The 18861-nt window shown below is 59.3% G+C and overlaps 3 protein-coding genes across 12 annotated transcripts; 2 read left to right on the top strand and 1 right to left on the bottom strand.

Annotated features, from left to right (window-relative positions):
- Window positions 1-1149: 1149 nt before the first annotated feature.
- On the bottom strand, window positions 1150-3622 carry TMEM205 (transmembrane protein 205). Of its 3 annotated transcripts, none has more exons than XM_025916549.2 (4): window positions 3471-3622; window positions 2803-2911; window positions 2529-2692; window positions 1150-1515 (listed from the first exon to the last, which is right to left on the bottom strand). In XM_025916549.2, the coding sequence occupies exons 2-4, from the start codon at window positions 2900-2902 to the stop codon at window positions 1210-1212; spliced, it is 570 nt and encodes a 189-aa protein (XP_025772334.1). In that variant the 5' UTR covers window positions 2903-2911; window positions 3471-3622; the 3' UTR covers window positions 1150-1209. The 3 variants fall into 3 exon arrangements, with proteins under 3 accessions (XP_025772334.1, XP_086555168.1, XP_086555169.1); XM_086699042.1 differs by having other exon boundaries at window positions 3391-3512; XM_086699043.1 differs by having other exon boundaries at window positions 3377-3507.
- Window positions 3575-10061, top strand: CCDC159 (coiled-coil domain containing 159). Of its 7 annotated transcripts, none has more exons than XM_086699034.1 (13): window positions 3575-3888; window positions 5337-5424; window positions 5536-5759; window positions 6744-6777; window positions 7082-7170; window positions 7262-7343; window positions 7530-7737; window positions 8354-8439; window positions 8520-8596; window positions 8940-9061; window positions 9290-9372; window positions 9724-9836; window positions 9990-10061. In XM_086699034.1, exons 1-13 carry the CDS (start codon window positions 3802-3804, stop codon window positions 10038-10040), a joined length of 1344 nt encoding a protein of 447 aa, XP_086555160.1. In that variant the 5' UTR covers window positions 3575-3801; the 3' UTR covers window positions 10041-10061. The 7 variants fall into 7 exon arrangements, with proteins under 7 accessions (XP_086555160.1, XP_086555164.1, XP_086555161.1 ...); XM_086699038.1 differs by having other exon boundaries at window positions 5309-5424; window positions 7542-7737; window positions 8372-8439; XM_086699035.1 differs by having other exon boundaries at window positions 5309-5424.
- A 147-nt stretch (window positions 10062-10208) lies between these two features.
- On the top strand, window positions 10209-18819 carry PLPPR2 (phospholipid phosphatase related 2). Of its 2 annotated transcripts, none has more exons than XM_086699039.1 (10): window positions 10209-10779; window positions 11976-12150; window positions 12904-12983; window positions 13671-13859; window positions 13979-14114; window positions 14950-15221; window positions 16150-16326; window positions 16898-17020; window positions 17321-17372; window positions 17506-18819. In XM_086699039.1, the coding sequence occupies exons 3-10, from the start codon at window positions 12918-12920 to the stop codon at window positions 17847-17849; spliced, it is 1359 nt and encodes a 452-aa protein (XP_086555165.1). In that variant the 5' UTR covers window positions 10209-10779; window positions 11976-12150; window positions 12904-12917; the 3' UTR covers window positions 17850-18819. The 2 variants fall into 2 exon arrangements, with proteins under 2 accessions (XP_086555165.1, XP_086555166.1); XM_086699040.1 differs by having other exon boundaries at window positions 16898-17004; window positions 17506-17778.
- The last annotated feature ends 42 nt before the right edge of the window (window positions 18820-18861 follow it).

The raw sequence follows: 18861 nt of genomic DNA, 5'->3' as shown, positions 1-18861 counted from the left end.
GAGGGGCCGCTCCCCGGAGAGGGCGGGGCGGGGCCGAGTCCGGGGCGGGGCTTGTAAAAGCCGGGGCCGTGAGGCGGCGGGGAGGGGGTAGCAGAGGCTGGAAGCGGTCCTAGGCTTGGAGCAGTCTAGAGCGCTCCCGTCACCAATAAACTTCTCATTTTTCCTAACTATATGTAGAGCGCCTACTACGTGCACAGAAGTGAAGAGCGTGGATTCTGGAGTCGGCTTCGAATCCCCGCTCCATCAATGTCTAGTTCTGTTCCACTTTGGACGTGTTCCTTAACCCCGCGGGCCTGGTTCCCCAACCGTCCAGGGGTCCATAACAAGAGTCCCTACCACACAGCGCTGTGTGAAGGCTCTGATCGGAGACAGTGCTTGTAAAGTGCAAACCCTGACCCGAAAGCCGGCTAGTCCCTGCGAAATACACTTCCGGGCCCTTAGAATTAAAACCTTTTACAGATAAGGAAATGGAGGTTCAGAGCCGGGCAGTCCCTTGCGGGACACACTTGGCATCCAGGCCCAGCTGAGGCCCCAGAGTTTTTATTCAAGCCATGAGAGGATCTGCAGGCTTTGCTGGGATCCATACCCCAGTAACTGCACCTGAAGCCACTTCTCTGGGTCCCCTGTTGCTTCTAGGAACAGTAGTAGCTCCCTCTCAGGGCTATCACGAGAGGGTCGGGCATGCACGATTCAGGAAGGGCCGCGTGGGATCCATCAGTGACAAGCAGTCCCCGAATCTCCATGGCACTCAACATCCAAAGCATGCTTCTCACTCACCCTGGTCATTGTGGTGAAGGGGAAAATGTGGCTAACCGTGCACGGGCTCCCACGCCCGTGACTCTTCACATTTCCGTGGCTTTGGCAAGTCCTGTGGCCGTCCCTGATGTCGGGGGGGGGGGGGGGTGGGAAATACGATTGTTCCCTAGGGATCAGAACCAGCCATTGTTACAATAAGACACGGTTTGTGCAACGGTCAGCGCCGTGTCCGGCACACGGAGGAGCCCAGTCAATGGGCCCTGTTATGGGAAGAGCTTGGGGGCTGTGATGGTAACATCCTGAATCATCAGGCCATGTGAAGGAGGTAGCGGAGCTCTACCCTGGCCCCCGCCTCTGCCAGCTTTCCGGTTGGGAGAAAAATGACAGCGGCTGTTTCCAAAGAAATGTTTATTGACACCGGGGCCCTCAGCAGGGCCAGAGAGACAGCGGGTGCTACAGGCTACTGAGGCCCAGGGCGAGGCCTGCCAGACAGAGCCCGTTGCTCAGGACGCAGCCCAGGTTGCACATGGAGGACAGGCCGTGGTAGCGGAAAAAGATCTGGCGGAGGACACCGTACTTGGGGTCCTGTCCCCGCAGCTGGCGGTAGGGGTCGGGGCCCTGGTGGCTGCCGGGCACTTCCCCGCCCAGGCCCCGCTCCTTCTCCACCGCGTGCAGGGCCCACATGGCGGCCGTGGTGCGGGGCTCTAGCCAGCGGGCGTTGATGGTGGACAGCGTGAGGCTCAGGAACAGCAGGAAGAGCTGGCGGGGTGGTGGAAGGGCAAGGTGAGTCATGCGCAGGAGGCAGGAGGGGTCCCCCTGCGTCCTGAGAAGCCCAGAGGGGGGTGGAAGACAGCATTAGGTCAAAGCAAAGGCCTCGCTCTCCTTCCCCAAACCCAGTCTAGAGGCCCCAAACGGAGCTCTGGCTCTCAAGCCCTTGAGGCCAGCAGCTCCTAAGGAAAGGCTCTATCACTGTCTCCTCTGTTCCCTCCAACACCTTCTGAGCCTCTCCTCCTCCGATACCCAGACTGGAAGTTTCCACAACACAGCCTTGTCTCCTCCCTTCCTGTTCCCCCAAACTGGGGGCATCTCAGGGCAGAACCTCTCTTTCCCAAACAGAGACAGAACACCATAACCTTCCCCCCCCCAAAGAGAGACGAAGACGGGGTCCATCTCCTCTGTGAACCCCGCCCAGACTCCAGAAGCCGAGACTGGGCCCACAGGGAGCGAAGAGAAAGTCCTGTAAATTCTAGTTACAGATAGTCCTACCCTGTCTCAGTGGGATTATTCTGGAAACCTTTGTCAGGCCTCACCTGCCTACAGCTGCGGAACATAATGGGGGGGGCAGGGGGAGGGCAGGATAGAGAAATATGAGATGCAGAGATGGTTCCCTGCCTTGTGGCTGGGAAAAAGTGTGGATGGGAGTGGGGAACTGTAAATTCCCAGTCGGGCTGGTTTTTAAACAATGAGCTGGGGTCACTGCCCCAACCCAGCTGAGTCACCACAACTTGGCAACAGGCCTAGCCAGGGAAAAGAGAGGGAGCAGCAGCCAGCAGAGAGACGCTGGGGGATAGACAGGGCTACTAGCGATGGTTGTGCAGGCTGTGCACTGCTCAAGGGTATCCAGAGCCCAGCTTTGTACCCACCAGGAAGGTGCAGATGCTTGTTTTTTGTTTTTGTTTTTGTTTTTAGTTCTCACAAAGGTATAGCCATAGGTGCTCAGTGGGGTCTTGGGAACGAGTCTCCAGAGGGCAGTGGAGCCCAAGCCCGCATACCTGGCTGGCTTCCCAGAATGTGAGCTGAGCCCAGGCATGTTGTGGAGCCAAGATGCAGAGGTTGATGAAGGCACAGCCCATGGAGATGTGAAAGTAGAAAGGGAAGAGTTTGCTCTGCACGAGGCCGAAGGTATGTCGGGGAAGGCTTCGGAAAAGCAGGAAGCCTGTGGGGTACAAGGGACCACACGCCTGTTAGGACAGTTCCAGGCCCACCCCCCCCCCCATTCCTGTCTCCACCCCGGGCACCCATGATGTCCAGGTGGAGGGTGCCTACCTGAGACGAAGGTCACCCACATTTGCATGCCCCAGGCCCCTGACAAGACCAGTAGATGGACCATCTTAATCAGGCTTCCTGGATTCCCACTTTCCTCCATCTTGCAGGCCTGGGAAAGAGGCACCGGGTGGCTCAGAATTTTACCTTTGCCCCATGGCCTTCAGCCTGTGAGCCTGCTCAAGGCCAGGGTCACCGCCAACCCAGCAGAGATCAAGGGATACCAGCCCGGGGAATGGGAGTGGGGAGGACCCAGAACAGTCCTGTGACAACCTCCAACCCCATCTCTCCAAATGTCAGCCTTCAAGATCTCAGGCTCTCTGGACCCCAGCATCCACGCCGCCTCCGAAAGCTGAAAATTTCAGTTAGGCCCAGGAGTACAAATTCACAGCCCTGGGTATTCAGAGGTCTTCCTAGTGATTCCCCCCAATCAGCTCAGGGACCTAATTCTGACAGTAAAGACCCCTGTTCTCATCTCAGGATCCCGGATATCACTACGAAGATCCCCATAGCACCCCCGGAGATCCCGTCGAATCCTGGGAAACCTCAAATCTCATCCCGAGGACACCGACCCTACCACTGCACCCAGACCTCAACCCGCAGCACCCAGGAGTCCGAGAACAGAGGCACCCAGGCCGTATCTCGTAGGGCAGGTGGCCTGGGCTTGCTACCTCACTCCCGCGCTCCTAGGTGGCCCGCAGACCTCGTCAGCCACCTCTCAAGAATTCATCCCGCCTCCCAGCGAAGTCCGAAGCCAATTGGATCTTAGATCTGCCGCCCCCCCACCCCGCACCACCCTCTTAGATATTGACTAATCGATTAGCGGAAACCAGCCTGGAATCCCGCCCCGTCGACTAGATTTTATCCAATTACACCGCGGCTCCTAAGATCGGCGGAAGCAGGAAGGCGCCAATGAGGCCTTTGGCTGCATCGGAGGGGGCGGAGCTAAAATGTCAGCCACACCCCTCTCTGTGACTCTACCTTTAGGCTTTGCGCGTTTTAATGCGATGGTGTCCCCACGGGATCAAATTTCAGCGTCACAGCTGGGGACTGGCTTTGCGGTCCCTGAGGGGAGAGCATGAGCAGGTGGTATGTGGTAGGTGGGGGTGGAAGGGGGTAGGGAGCCAGGAGGGCGCAGGATTCTCGGTCCGGAGGGCGGGGCTCAGGCTAATGACCCCGCCCCCTTCCCCCAAGAATTCTCCCGGGGACAGCGGGAGAAACAGATGATGTGGGAGGGGTAGGAGGAAGGTTATGGGGAAGGGAGGGGGGGCTCGACTGGGGACCTGCCCGCAGTTGGGGCTCACAAATGCATCTTTCCTTTTCCCCTTCAAGCCTCCCAGGGCTCCTATGGTTTCCCAGGTTCTCAGCGTGACGTGGGAGGACAGTTGCCCACTACTGTATGTCAGGCACTGGCATAGATTAATTTACTTAATCACAATAACCCAGCAAGGTGGATAGTATGACATCCCATTTTTATAGCTGGGGACGCCGAGGCATGGAGAGAGGTTCAATAACTCTCCAACATCACACAGCCAGGAAGGGGCAGAGCTAGGATTCGAACCCAGGCCACCCAGCTGGAGAGTCTCCTCGCTTAATCATCATGCTCTACCGCCTCTGGAAGTGCGGGCCTCCCGAGACAGTGATTCTTGAAGGGGTAGCCTAGAACATTTCGGGCAGAAGAAAAGCTCCTATGTCGCAAAATGGGTATAAAGACCCAGTGAGTGCTTATGGTGGTGCCCAGCACTCAGTGCGGCGCTCAGAAAATATGAGTTTAAAAAAAAAAAAAAAAAGACTAAGGAAGATTTTACAAAGCAAATGCTGAGTAGAGTTGTGAAGGGCATAGAGGAGTCTTTTAGGAGGACTGGGCCAGAGGAAGGGCACCAGCCAACCCAGCAAGGGCAGAAGGAAAAGCCCTGGAAGGTTGGCCTCTGGGCTGAATGTGACTCAGGACAGAATGCCTTTCACCTGGGAGTTTTTCCAGGCAGACCTGCCCCAGGTCTCCATCTGTACCAGACCTGACAACACTGGAATGTTGAACAGGGGGCATGAACAGGGGGCATGAACACCGAGAGCTGTGTTTTTGAACTTCCCTGCTTGGCTTTCAGTGCCTTGCTTGAGCTGCCCTGCTAACCTCCCGCTTCCTCTTGGACCCTACCTTAGCCATCCTGAATTTACCAGCACAGAGCACGCGGTTCCACACCTCCATGCTTTTGCAACACGCTCTTCCCTGCCGGGAATGCGCTTCCTTTAGTGCCCAATGCCAAGATCCTTTTTTGCTCTTAGGCTCTTCTGAGGCCTCACTTTCTCCTGTGGGGGGTCTTCTGGATCCTTCTCACTACCCAGCCAGTGCCTGGGGCTGGAATCATCTTTCATCCAGCTTCTGCTCCTGCCATTACTGGGAGGCCTTGGGTTCGGGGCTGAGGCCTCTCTGGGGTATTAGGGGAGGTCTGGGGGTGTCAGGACATGGGGGCTGGTCTCAGGGCAGCCCCCTGTCCCCCCCTTGTTGAAGCGACCCTCTCCTGGCTGGCCTACCCCAGGACCCTGACTACTCTCTGCCCTGCTCCTCATCTCTCCTGCCCTCCAACGTGTGTGTGCCTGCTAACGGGAAGTGTGACAAGTACTGGGGTTTGTTGAGGCCCTTCCCTAGGGCTGGGGAGCTGGGAGGGGCTGGAGGGCTCTGGGTTGGCCCCAGAAAGCCCTCACCCCCTCATTCTCCCACCCCCACCCTCTGTTCAGACTCTTCCTCAGACAAGACCTTGGACTATACAATTCACTGGTCCAGGACCCCAGAGCCAGAGATCTTGGGGCCAGCTGCTTCTGAGAACACAGTGCGGAGTACAGACTGGAGGCCTGGGAGGGACTCAGGGCCTCAGTCGTGTGGGTCTCCTCTCATCCAGAGCCCAGACTCACAGGAGCAGTGTAATGACCAGGACCTGAAGAGGCATCAGAGCATCGCTAAGGTCACCCCCACCTGGGGAAACCCCTCCTGGCCACACCATAGTCTACTGCTCCGGGACTTAGGGAGGGAGCCATGGGGGAGGGGGACGGGTCCTCCTCAAGATGTGTGTCTTCAGCACCCAGAACAGCACCCAGTGCTCAGCCGCCCCACACTAAAAATGTCTTTTTTTTTTTTTAATGTTTATTTGTTTCTGAGACAGAGAGAGACAGAGGATGAGTGGGGGAGGGACAGAGAGAGCGGGAGACAATCTGAAGCAGGCTCCAGGCTCCGAGGTGTCAGCACAGAGCCCGACATGGGGCTCGAACTCACAGACCGCGAGATCATGACCCGAGCCAAAGTCGGACCCTCAACCGACTGAGCCACCCAGGCGCCCCAAAAATGTCTTAGATGAGTGGACGAAGGGATGAATGGAAGGGACGCACGATTGTTTCTTTGTGGGCCTTGTGATTGTTTCTGGGTATGACTGCCTGTGTGTCTGTGGTGGTGGTTGTGGTCGTGCGTCTGAGATGGAGGCGGGTGGATGCCCTGGGTGTTACCACCTGGCGGGCATGGCTGTGTCCGAGCTTGTGTGGCTGTAGCTGTGTTTCAATGATCGTGCGTGGTTGTGCTTTGGGGCTGCTGGAGCTCCCCACAGGCATGGCCTATGTCATTTGCCCCTAAGGAGGAGGGCCGTTGCCTGAGCCCAAGCCAGGGGCGGGGCTCTGCAGGCGTGTGCTGTCATACAGGGGCAGCCCCCGGGCGTGCGCAAGTAGGGGACAAGCCACACGAGTATACCTCTGACCGTGTGTGGGCCGGTCGGGGGGTGGGGGTGGGGTGGGCGGTGGTGCGCACAGGTGCATAGAGGCAGCTTTGCCTGCACGCAGGGTCCGGGACACCCAGCACTCAGCAGACCCAACTCACGCCCAGCCCCACACACAATGGGTTGGGGTGAGCAAGGAGAAACACAGAGATGAATTTCTACTGCCCTCATGTCCCTGTTTCCTAGAAGCCCTTGGAGGCCAGCTCTCCCAAAGCCAAAGGTGAGAAACCTCCCTCCCAACACGACCGTGTGTGGAAGATCTGCCAGGTCCTACCTCCACCCTCTGCCCTGGCCTGGGAGGAGCCACGCCATTGCTGCCCACTTATCCCTGCCCCAGCATCAGCTGGAGTTTTGCCCTTGACCTTGTCCCGCACGCCTGCCTCTCTCCCTCCGCCTCCACAGACCCTAGCTCTTTACTTTGCCCCTGCCCCTCGCTCTCCCCTGAGTTTCTGCTGACCCCTGACCCCACCTTGCCCCCGCCCCCACCCCTCCTGGCCTCGGCTGACTCTTACCTCTGCTCGTAGTTAAGTCCACCGTGATGATTCCTGACTCCCAGAAGCACCTGCGATGCGAGCTGGAGTCACTCAAGAGCCAGCTACAAGCCCAGACCAAGGTGTGAGCCACCTCTGTCCCGCCCTCAGCAACCTCTGGCCCTGCTCTCCCGCTCCCTGCCCCTGTCCCCAAGCCCGACCTCTTCCTCGCAGGCTTTCGAGTTCCTAAACCACTCCGTGACCATGTTGGAGAAGGAGAGCTGCCTGCAGCAAATCAAGATCCAACAGCTTGAAGGTGAGGGCTGGCCAAGGGTCAAAGTCAGGCTGGGGGCTGGTCCTGTTGAGGTCAGCTGGGTTAGCCCAAGGTGAAAGAAGTTGGGCGAGTCTAGGGTCAGGGTCAGGGTCAGGGTCTGGCCAGGGATAGGGCAAGCTGGGTTCAAAGCTGGGCGCAGGCGTGGAGGGGGCTCAGTCAAGATCCCAGTTTCATCTGCAGAGGTGCTGAGCCCCGTGAGCCGCCAGGCAGAGAAGGAGCGACACAAGTGGGGCATGGAGCAGGGACGGCAGGAGCTGTATGGGGCCCTGGCTCAAGGCCTGCAAGGGCTACAGAGGACCCTGCGTGACAGTGAGGAGGTACAGAGGGCCCGCACCACTCGCTGTCTGCAGCTGCTGGCCCAGGAGATCCGGGACAGGTGGGCATCGTCAGGAGGGCAGGTGGGAGATGGCTGTGGGGGGGAGGCTCAGGGAGAAGGAACCGAAGGTGGGATGAGGCGGGTGGGAGAGGCCTGAGTAAGGGGGACTAGGACTCTGGAAGACTTGGGGGACAGATGAGGGGATGAGGAGGCAGTGAAGCAATGGGGGGCGGGGAGGGGTGTGTGGGAAGCTGGAGGCCAGAAGGCAGGGAAGACAGGAAGCTGGAGATGGGATGGGGAGAGAGAGCAGGGGATCAGGAAACTGGAGGTGACCTGGGAAACCGGAGGGAGGAGAGGCTGAGGGTATGGGAGTAGAGTATGGGAGGCCAGAGGGGCAGAAGGCAGGAGACGGAGGCCAGGCAGCAAGAGGCTGAGGCAACGGGAGGAGGCCGGAGGTCAGGAGGCGAGGCGAGGATTGGAGGTGGGGGAGTAGCCGTAGGAGGGGCAAAGTGGGCTGGCAGGTTGCGGGAAGGGGCAGACCCTGGGAGGGTGTGGGGGGGGTGGTTGACCAGATGGGAACATGGGAGCTGGAGGCTTGAGGAGTCAGGCTGGCAAACGGGAGGGCAGAAGGTCAGGAAATAGGAGGCCGAAGGCTGAGCAGGGACTGTGGGTCTAGGCTGCACTGTCCCCTCAGCAAGAAGTTCCTGTGGGAGGAGCTGGAACTGGTGCGGGAGGAGGTGACCTTCATCTATCAGAAGCTCCGTGAGTGCCCGGAGCCCACAGCCAGGAGGGGGGGTCCTTCTGCAGCTCTGGCCCCCCCCTGAGTCCCCTCCCCCCTACAGAGGCTCAGGAGGACGAGATCACCGAGAACCTGATGAACATCCAGAAGGTGCAGAAGACACAGGTGAAGTGCCGCAAGGTGAGCGGAGAGGACGGGACCTTGTGGGAGTTGGGGGCAGGGGGAATCTCTGTCGGCCTCCTCCATAGGACTGGGGCTGGAAGATCTGGGTTCAAATCTCAGCTCTGCCACTTACTGCTATGTGACTGTGGTCAAACCACTTCATCTCTCTGGGCCTCAGTTTCCCCATCCATATAACGGGCATAACAGTCCATCCCTACCTGAAGGAGTAGCTGCATGAACCGAATGTTAAACGCTTTGAGGGCAGCCTGACGTGTAATACACAGTGAGCGTTTTTCACCATGGCCATTGTTAGTACTATTGTACTAACATCCCCCGCCCCCCATCCCCACCTCGGCCCCAGGTCCTGACCAAGATGAAGCAGCAGGGGCATGAGACCTCCCACTGGCCGGAGACTGAGGAGATGCCACCAGGAGGCAGTGGCTCCTGGAGGGATGACCTCCAAAAGGAGCTGAGTGACATATGGTGACGCCCTGCTCCCACCTAACCTCTGACTCCTGACCCTCGCCGCCCCCCCCTGCCCTCCCACCAGTCAGATCAAGCAGCGACCACCAGAGCCCGGAATCCACCTGAGTCCAGACGTCCCTCTCCTCCCAGGACTCACCTCTACCCGTGTCCCCACCATGGCCCTCCTGCCCCAGCCCTGAGCAGCCTGGAGTCCGCCAGGGCCCCCACCTCCCCATCTCCCTGCAGGTCCGCCGTGCACTTGCTGGAGAACTCCTTTGATGGCTTCACCATGTCCGCAGGGGGCTGCCCCAGGGTCTGGAACCTCAGGGGTGAGGGGGGTGAGATGCCCTCTGGGGAGGGGGGAGGTGTGGGGGGTTCCTTCTCCAGTTACACACATAGAGGTCACGTTCAGAGGCCGTGTTCAGGGGCCACATCTGTTGGATCTTGTTCTAGGGTCGTATTAAGGATTTCCATCCAGGGGTCACTCAGGGTCACTGGGATCTTTTTAAAAGATCAGTGGGGTCAAATTCGGGGGTCACTGAGGTCATACTTTGGTATCGTGTTGGGTCACATTCAAGTGGCATAATCAAGGGCCACTGGCCCCTGATCATGATGCCACTCAAGGGTCACATTCAGGGCTCGTGGGTAAAAGGCCAGAATTGCACCTGTCCCTCCTGCAGGCTACAAGGGGCACCGATGCCTGAGCCCTCTGTTCCCCTCCTGGGACTCGGACTCGGACTCAGACCAGAACCCTTCCCAGCCACGTTCAACAAGTGCCACTCCTTTCCACCTGGTGCGGATCCCCCCTTGCCTCACCCCACCCTTCCCCTCTTGGCCCGCCCTGGAATGGACCCTCCCAGCACCCCACCGGGGCATCGGCTCCCTGACCTCCAGCTCTGAGGTCCTCTGGGCTAAGCCGGGCCCTGACTCTACTCTCTCTCCACAGCCTGAGCAGCCGGGACTGCTCTCCCTGAAGACCCCTCCAGAGAGAAAATAAACTAGCCCAGACCCTCTTCCACCTGTGGACTTGCTCCTGCTGCTTCCTATGCCTGAGAATGATCCTCAACACCCAACCCCCCCCCCCCCCCCGCCGCTTTCCCACCCTAGTTTACTTCCCAGGGTTGGGGGCGGTGTGGAGACCCCAGAGGCTGTTCAGGATATGTAGGCTTAGGGTCAGGGGACAGAGTGAGGCCAGATTTAGTATGTAACAAAGTCAGGGGTCAGTCTGTCCAGATAAGAGTGTCCAGACAGGCTCGTTATACTAGCCACCAGAGTTCCTTTCGGGGGGGGGGGGGGGGCCAGGCCATCCAGCCTGCTGCCTGTACTGCCCCAAAGGGGAAACTGAGGCACCGGGAGAGGGTCGAGGCCCAGGGTCACCCTCTCACACCCTGCCCTCCTCTTCCCCTCAGCGCCCCCACCACCTAGTTCTCCCTCCACCTGCAGCCCTCATTCCCTCCCGAATTTGTTCTAACGCTCTGGGTCCCCAAGAGCAACGGTGGTGGCCCCGCCCGACCATGCTGATAAGACGCCTCGAGTCCCCGCCTCACAGGGTTATGCAAATGAGGCGCCCGGAGGCCCCGCCCCTCGCCCCTTCGCTGAGTCTGCGCGGCTCGGCGGGGCCGACGGAGTCTCCCATCTCCGCGTCCGCCCGCCGGGCCTGCCGTCCGTCTGTTCGTCCTGCTGCCCGGGTGACTTCTAAGTGGAGCGGGGGCTCAGGCGGTGACAGCCTCGACCCGGTGAGGGAGAGGGGCTTGGGGCGCCCCCTGCTCCCCCCCCCCCCCACCCCTCGCGGGCTTCCGATCCTCGGTCTGTCTGTCTGGCCAAGGTTCAGTTCCTGCGGGTCGGGTCCCCTGTGGGTCCAGCCCAGGGAGGGGGAGGGGAGGCAGTGAGCTGGGGCTCGCGGACCGGGTTCGGGGAGGGGAGCGTGGAGAGGGGACCCTGGACCCGAGAAGCCAAGCGGCGGTGGTGAGGGTGACTGTGATTGTGTGGTTGTCATTCTGTATCAGTGTGTGGTTGTGTAACTGCAATTGTGTGGCTTTGGCGATGCCTGTGTGGCGCGCCTGTGACTGTCTCTTGGGGCTGTCGTTGTGTGGCTGTCATCACGGGGTATCACTCTGAGGGTGTGTGTGGCTGTGTGGTTGTGTGCACATGACTGCCATTGTGTGTTCCTCCTGATGGTGTGGGGGGGCCCATTTCTATGTTTCAGTGTGGCGGTGATCACGCGCTTCTCTTGTGTGGCTCGGCGTGCAAATCCGTGTCACGGTCCGTATATGTGCCCTTGTGTAGCCGTGTGGCTGAGCTGGTGGATGACATCGTCTCCTATGAGTGTCCGCGTGGATGAGAGATGGTTAATGTGCGTGGCTGTCATTGAGTGCCTGGCAATTGGGGGCGTGACGCTGTGCCCGGCCAATGACCCCCACTGTGTGTGGTGACTCTTTCAGATGTGGCTCCGAAGTGTGCTGCGAGTATGTCCCTGACGATGGGGGGCGGGGGTGAGCGCTTGTGTGGGGCTGTATGCAGGGCTGCGAAATGTGTGAAGGGCCTCCTCTTGTGTCCCTGAGTCTGTGTGTGTGTGTTGGGGGGGGGGGGATTGTTTGATCTGTGTGGGTGTCTGTGACAGGCCGTGTGCACACTGTGCCGTGTGTGTGAGTGTACCGTTGTGTGCGAGTGGGTGTTGGGCACCTGTCTGAATGAGCAGGCCCGTCTTGTTCACCACAAGCCAAATGCCTAAAACCCGGCAGGCCCTGGATCCCTGTTTGTGGGACGGACAAACGCCGTGCCGTGTGTGTGGTGTTGGCCACGGAGGCTGTGGCTGAGTTGTGTACCCTAGGGATGCCAGCACGTGTGGTCTTGTCTCTGGAAGGGTGAGGGGCCGTGGCCAGGTGCGCATCTGAGATATCTGGTGACCCTTACCCCACATGTCACACTGCAGAGCAAGCTGCGTGGATGGGGCACTGGACCCAGAGTGCCTACCCTCACCTTCCTGGGCCTCAGTTTCCACCTCTGTGCAATGGGGTTGACCATCCCCGTCCTGCTGGCCGCCAGGAGCGGCTGTGAGTCTGTGGGTGTGGCGGAGGCCTGTGGGAAGCCATAGGGCCTTTTCACAGGTGAGGTCAGCCTGGGAGAATGGGTCGAGCAGGTGTGGCTGTGTTGGCCCCTCCGTGCTGGGGACTGAGGTTACATATTGGGGAGAGGGGGCTTGTTGGGAGAAGATAGCCCCCTCATGATCCAGAGAAGCAGACAGGCTGGGAAGAGGGGGAGAGGGAGAGGCAGCTGGGAGAGAAGGAGGGCCTGGCCATCAGCCCAAACTAGTTAGGCACAGCCCATGGGGACAGGAGAGAGAGGCTCCTATGGGCCATGGGGGAAGGCGTTTAGAGGAGGAGCCTGGGAGGGGCGGGGGCCACGGAGCATGGGGGTCCCTTATAAAGCACACGGAGAAAGAGGATGGGGTCCCCTAAAAACCAGTGGGGGCCTAGATCCCTTCTAAATGGATCCTTCTCTGTGGGGGAAGGGTCCCATTAAGCGGAAGAAGCCTCTTCCAGAGGCTGAGGGGAGGTGACCTACAGGGTAAGGAGGAAGACCCTCCTAAAACGCATGGGGTCTGAATCTCCTCCGTGGGCTGTCGGGGGAGACCACTGGAGAACCTCTGGGATCCCTGGCAGAGGCTGAGCGCTGGTTGGGTCAGAGGAGGCCGGAGCCTCCGATGGGCAGCGTCCTGGATGTCCAGAGTCCGGGCCAGGAGGCTCAGTGGGTGGAGCCGGGACTCCTTTGTGGTAGTGTTGGGGCCTAAGGGGCCCAGGCGACCAGAGCCTCCCCCTGGGCCCTGCCCTGGCCGTCCCATTCCCTCCCCACGTCCGCAGGCCCGGCCTTCACCATGGCAGGAGGGAGACCTCAGCTGAAGAGGAGTTTCTCCATCATTCCCTGCTTTGTCTTCGTGGAGGTGAGGAACCCGGGAACTCTCTGCCTGCGCCTGCGTGCCCCCCTGACTCGCTCCCAGACCCTCAGCGGGGAGGAGGTGCGTTCAGGAGCCACACTCCCAGAGTTCGAATCCCGCTCTGTCCATCCTTCCCGCAGAACCCTGGGTACCTCGCATACCCTGCTCTCGAGCCTCAGTTTCCTTGTCTGTCAAATAGGCACATAGAGTCCCTTTCTCCTAGCGTGGTTATGAAGGTAAAATGTATTATAATTCACGGATGAGGGTTAGTATGACAATAATGTATGACAACTAATTACAATAGATAATTGTACTATTATCTTCTCCCCTGTTGGTCTGTCCTCCCCCCACCGACTGACCCTTCTCTCTGGTCTGAGCCCTGGCCCAGTCCTCACTCTCGCTCTCCCTAATCTCATCTCCTCTTTCCTTCCCATTCTATGAGTCCCTTCTCTTTCTCTTCTCCCTTCCCCTCCCCTCCTCTCCCACCTCCCCCAACTTCTGTTTCCATCTTTTTGTGTCTGCCAGGCCCTGACCATTCTCCACCTCTCTCTCGCTCTCTCTCACCCTTTTTATCTCTCTCAGTCTTGATCTCTCTGTCTCTCTCCCCCCCCATCTCTGTCTCTCACCACGGCCCCAGCTTGGACCTGACCCTGTCTCTTCTCTCTCTGTCTCTCCGCCATGACTGGGTGGCAGTCAGTGCTTCTGGGCATCGTGGTCCTGCTCGCTTACCGCCTGGAGTTCACGGACACCTTCCCCGTGCACACCCAGGGGTTCTTCTGCTATGACAGTACCTATGCGAAGCCTTACCCGGGGCCTGAGGCTGCCAGCCGAGTGCCTCCTGCTCTCATCTATGCCCTAGTCACTGCTGGGCCCACCCTCACGGTGAGACTGGGGGTAGCCTTGGGCAGGCCCAGGCAGCGGGAGGGCGAGGTGGAGGTGTTGGGGTGGGGGGAGGGTTGGATTTGAAGGCCAGGAAGACCCTGCCTTGATCTTGCCCACAGATCCTGCTGGGGGAGCTGGCGCGTGCCTTTTTCCCCGCGCCACCCTCCGCCGTCCCCATCATCGGGGAGAGCACCATCGTGTCAGGGGCCTGCTGCCGCTTCAGTCCCCCACTGCGGAGGCTGGTCCGCTTCCTGGGTGAGTGACATGGCCGGCCGGTCGGCTGTGCAAAGGAAACATGGGCCAGATTCAGCCATAATAAGAAGTTTATAGGGCAGAGGGCCTAGAACTCTCATGACGGTGACTTCCTGGAGCAAAAGGGGACTTGGGCTGAGGCCAGGCATGATGGAGGTTCTAGGGACATGGGTGGGGCCTAAGCCAACCATGATGGCAACCCGGAGGGCTCCCAGATTGCTACAGGGAGAATCTCAAGGCAAAAAAGGGGGACACAGGCCCAGCCCAAATACCATCCCACCTTCCACCGCACCCTGAACAGGACGGTGAGATCCCGCTGTGCTTTAAGGGCGATCCCAGCCACAAGTGGCGGAGAAATGTAGGAGAGGGGCAGAGCTCATCCCAAACGGTGGCGTCTGTGACAGAAGGCTACAGATACAGCTCTGGCTAATTGTTCGTCCGGGGAAAAAGTGATCGACTCAGTGAGTCCAGGACAGGTGCAGAAAGGCCCAGAAATGCCATCAGGATAGTCCTAGGAGGTTCCAGGCATAGGCCCAATCCTGATGTAATGCTGTTGAGGGGTCCTGGGCCTGGATATATGGGGGTCCCAGGGGCGGACCCCCTCCTGATACAGCAGCAATCCAAGAGAGAGGCAAGATGCTCAGAGTGCCATCAAGGGAAGAGGACCTTGGCCCAGCTGTAATGTGATGTGGCTTTAGAGGGATTCTCAGCTGCGGTTTAATGACGGTCGCAGCAGCAAGGAGACAGGACGCCCAGATGAGCCATAGGGGCTCGCAGGAGGCGGGCCCCTGGCATCTCAGGGGCCCAGCATGAACCCTGTCTCCCACCCCACCCCCAGGGGTCTACTCTTTCGGCCTCTTCACCACAACCATCTTCGCCAACGCTGGGCAGGTGGTGACCGGAAACCCCACACCGCACTTCCTGTCCGTGTGTCGCCCCAACTACACGGCCCTGGGCTGCCCACCGCCTTCGCCCGACAGGCCGGGGCCCGACCGCTTCGTCACCGACCAGGGTGCCTGTGCCGGCAGCCCCAGCCTGGTGGCCGCTGCGCGCCGTGCCTTCCCCTGCAAGGATGCTGCCCTTTGCGCCTACGCGGTCACCTACACAGCGGTGAGCCCCAAAATAGGGGCACAAAAGTGGGGGGGGGGCGGCCAGTGGGCAGGAGGCCACCCTGGGCTGGAGCCTCTGATTCCTTCCCAGGGTAAGGTCATGCCCCGGTGCTGTGACACGGTCCCTAGGGTGGCCCCACCCCTCTGGATGGCCGGTCCCAGAGTCTGAGCTTATTGCTGTGTTCGTGACTGCCCCTTTTGGGTCTGGCCACGCTGCCTGACCCAGGAACGCTGTACTCAAAGGAGGCCGTTGGCTCCGCCCTGCGGGACCAAAACGCTGTTCCTGGAACACTGGACTCCGTTTCCGGGAACCTAGCCATGTCCCCATGATGCTACAGGTGCTAGATACTGGCTGGGAGACTGGACAGAGGTGCTTTCAACTTGGTCCCCTGGAGCCTTTTTGTCCTTGCCCTTTGTTGATGTGGCCATGTCCCTGACTTGACCCACTGGGACTTCCTTTGTCCCCTGCTTTTCCCTGGTTCGCACCTCCTGTTGCTTTGACTCCTTTTTCTGGTGTTCATGACTAGCTTCTAGTCTTGTCAGTGGTCCGGGGCTTTGGGGATTCCACCTCCTGGAGTTCTTGGACCTGCCCCCTGAGCCTTGACTACACCCTTTGGGCCTGAAGCTTTGTGTTAACCTAGCAAGCGTCTTCCCCTGTCTCTGACTGGTCCTGGGGAGACCTGGGCCCCAGACTCTGTCCTCTGCTCTTTGGTGCCCTGGCCACTCCCCCATCCCTCCAAGGGCCCACTGGGAGTTCACGACTCCATTCCCGAACTCCCGTTCCCCTGATTCTGTTCCCTGGAGCCCCTGGCCGCAGCCTCTTGCCCCAACGCCCGTTCCTAGAGATTCTGGCCACGCCCCCCAGCCCGGAATGCCGTATCCGGGTTCGGCAAACTGCACTGTGTCCCCTGACTGGTTGGCTCCTGCAGATGTACGTGACGCTTGTGTTCCGAGTGAAGGGCTCCCGCCTGGTCAAACCCTCGCTCTGCCTGGCCCTGCTGTGCCCCGCCTTCCTGGTGGGCGTGGTCCGCGTGGCCGAGTACCGCAACCACTGGTCTGACGTGCTGGCCGGCTTCCTGACAGGCGCTGCCATCGCAACCTTTCTGGTGAGCCATCCATCCATCCCGATACGGGAGACCCTCTGTCAGCTCTGACCCAAGAAGCAGGACCACATGATAGTGAAGGGTGTGGCCTCTGTGTGACCTTGGGCAAGTCCCTTACCCTCACCCTGCCTAGATGTTCTTCTCATCTGTGAAATGGGATAACAGGACGAGGGTAAGTAGAGTGAGGTCCTCGCTATGAATGCAGAATTTAAGGGGGCACCAAAACACTCAGTAATCAAGGAAGATAATGTCTTAATGAAATATTTTTAAAAATCACAATGAGTGCAAAAACACATGTCCCAAGCATCGAAAACTTAAAGACAGGATCAGATCCTGTCCTTGCACGACTTAGCTTTATTTGTCTCGCCCTAGTCGTGGCCCTGTGGGATAAATAATAATAGTACCTACCTCTTAGTAAAGTAGAAAGAACAGGGCCTGGCACATAAATGTACTGCTAAAATGTTAACTGAGGTTAACTGAGCCTCAGTTTCCCGATCTGAAAACTGGGGATGGTATTTACACAATGCCTACATATTGGCTTCAGGCTTCGAATGCACCTCTCCCTCTGCCCCAGGTCACCTGCGTTGTACACAACTTCCAGAGCCGGCGGCCCTCTGGCCGAAGGTTCTCCCCCTGGGAAGACCTGGGCCAAGCCCCCACCATGGACAGCCCCCTCGAAAAGTTAAGTGTGGCCCAGGTAAGGGGGGCCGGGGTCTGCTCCCGGCTGGAGAGGGTGGTGGGTGGAGGGGGACCAAGGAGGCAAGGAATTCGGGCAAGAGGTGGGGGTCTCTGGGCCACAGGGAGATAAAGGAATTGCTCGTCTTTGTGGACCTAGGTCCTGGGGGACAGTCACACAAAATAGAAGAATGTGTCATGGTTAATCTGGAAAACTCTAGTTGTCTTTTCCATTGGGCTCTCTGCCCAAAGAGCCCCTCATGGCTGTGGCCGGTGGGGCCCAGGGGGCCGCTAGCCCCTTCCCTCTGCCTCTTTGTCTCAGGAACCCGAGGCCTGCAGGCCGCATTCGACACCGGCACGGCTCACCCCATCCAGTGAGTGTCGAGGGGGTGGGGGGATAACCGGGGGGACTGCCAGGTCCCAGTCACTGCCACAGAGGTCTCGCCTATGCTCTCGTGGCCCCCTCCCAAGCTTTCTGATCCCCTGACCTCTGACCCTGACCCCCAGAGTCGCAGAACTGTGCCCGCCGTGGCCACCTGATCCCCAGCTGCGTGTCCTCCAGGGCTCCAGCCATGTGTTCGTCGCCCCGTGTGCCCCGCCCTCGATTGAGGTCTGAGCCGACGCCCCTGCCTCTGCCCCTGCCCCTGCCAGCACCAACCCCCAGCCAGGGCCCCTCACCCTCCTCCCCTGGGCCTGGGGGGCCGGGTGGGGGTGGTGGACGTGGTCGGAAGCTGCTTCTGCCCACACCCCTGCTTCGGGACCTGTACACCCTTAGTGGACTCTATCCCTCCCCCTTCCACCGGGACAACTTCAGCCCTTACCTGTTTGCCAGCCGTGACCACCTGTTGTGAGGCCCCACCACCCACCCAGAATCTTCCAGGTCCCCATTCCTTCCCTGCCACACGTGAGTGTGCGTGTGCCATGTGAGTGCCAAAGCCCCCTGTGCACAAACCAGCCAGGCCTAGATGTTAGAGGCTGGCTGGAAGGACATTTGGGGGGCCCCTGCCTCTCTTGCCCTCTGGAACATCCAAGTGGGCATAACTGGGAGGTGGGCCCTTGCCCCCAGGATGGCTCTTTTAGGGCCCAAACCTGACCCCATTGGCCATTGCTGAGCCAATGGGAGTCCCCAGTTCTAAAACTTCTACTCAAAAGGAGTTTACTCCAGCCAATGGAGCCTCCCCTCACGTCTTAGAATCCTCAGGCAAGAGGGTAACTCCAGTTTGTGTTCAGTGTCTGAACAACCAATAGGAGTCCTTGGTTTTCAGAACTTCTAGGATGGGTGGGTATGATTCCAGTCAATGGGGGACCGCCAATGTCTAAGCATGTGTAGAGGAGAGGAGGGAGATGGGGTCATCCTGTGTCATTGGGTCCTCTCTCAGAATCAGAGAGTCCAGCTGGAGAATGGGGGGCAGGCTCCCCCGTGGCAGGGTTCTTGGAGCACCCCTTCCTCTCTCAGCCCCTCCCCCATGTGCAACCTCTCACTCAGTCCCTCCTAACTCCCAACTTACACAGGGCTTGCCCCAGTTCAGAGGTTTTGGGGTTCAGGGTGCTGTCTCTCCCCTTGTCTGTGCCCAGGTCACCTCAAACCCCTCTGTTATTAGGGCTGTGGGAGGGACTTTTTTTGCCTTGGAGTCTGTCCCTGTTCTTTACACTGCCCCCCACCCCGGGCTCCAGCCTCATGCAGATGTGCCATCATGGGGGGCATGGGTGGAGCAGAGAGGGCTCCCCTGCCCCAGGCAGCCAAAGGCAGTGGGCAGAGGAGATACTGCCCCCCTTTCCTGCCCCCACCTTATCTTTAATAAAGACCTGTTTGTAACAGAAGTTTGGCCACCTGCCTTCCTCCTCCCCCAGGTGTCGGGGTGT

The sequence above is a fragment of the Puma concolor genome, chromosome A2 (genome assembly GCF_028749965.1).
Source record: "Puma concolor isolate L17-30 chromosome A2, mPumCon1.1.hap2, whole genome shotgun sequence".
Taxonomy (NCBI): Eukaryota; Metazoa; Chordata; class Mammalia; order Carnivora; family Felidae; genus Puma; species Puma concolor.
Note: the sequence above shows the minus strand (reverse complement) of the source record. Positions and strands in the feature narration are given on the sequence as shown.

Coding starts and splice junctions, on each gene's coding strand:
- TMEM205 (XM_025916549.2), bottom strand. CDS start 2,902: ATGGAGGAAAGTGGGAATCCAGGAAGCCTGATTAAGATGGTCCATCTA. Junction 2,693..2,802: donor GTGGGTGACCTTCGTCTCAG/GTAGGCACCCTC, acceptor TGTACCCCACAG/GCTTCCTGCTTTTCCGAAGC. Junction 1,516..2,528: donor CATTCTGGGAAGCCAGCCAG/GTATGCGGGCTT, acceptor CCACCCCGCCAG/CTCTTCCTGCTGTTCCTGAG.
- CCDC159 (XM_086699032.1), top strand. CDS start 3,802: ATGCGATGGTGTCCCCACGGGATCAAATTTCAGCGTCACAGCTGGGGA. Junction 8,440..8,519: donor CTTCATCTATCAGAAGCTCC/GTGAGTGCCCGG, acceptor TCCCCCCTACAG/AGGCTCAGGAGGACGAGATC. Junction 8,597..8,939: donor CACAGGTGAAGTGCCGCAAG/GTGAGCGGAGAG, acceptor CCTCGGCCCCAG/GTCCTGACCAAGATGAAGCA.
- PLPPR2 (XM_086699039.1), top strand. CDS start 12,918: ATGGCAGGAGGGAGACCTCAGCTGAAGAGGAGTTTCTCCATCATTCCC. Junction 14,115..14,949: donor GAGGCTGGTCCGCTTCCTGG/GTGAGTGACATG, acceptor CCCCACCCCCAG/GGGTCTACTCTTTCGGCCTC. Junction 17,021..17,320: donor AAAAGTTAAGTGTGGCCCAG/GTAAGGGGGGCC, acceptor TCTTTGTCTCAG/GAACCCGAGGCCTGCAGGCC.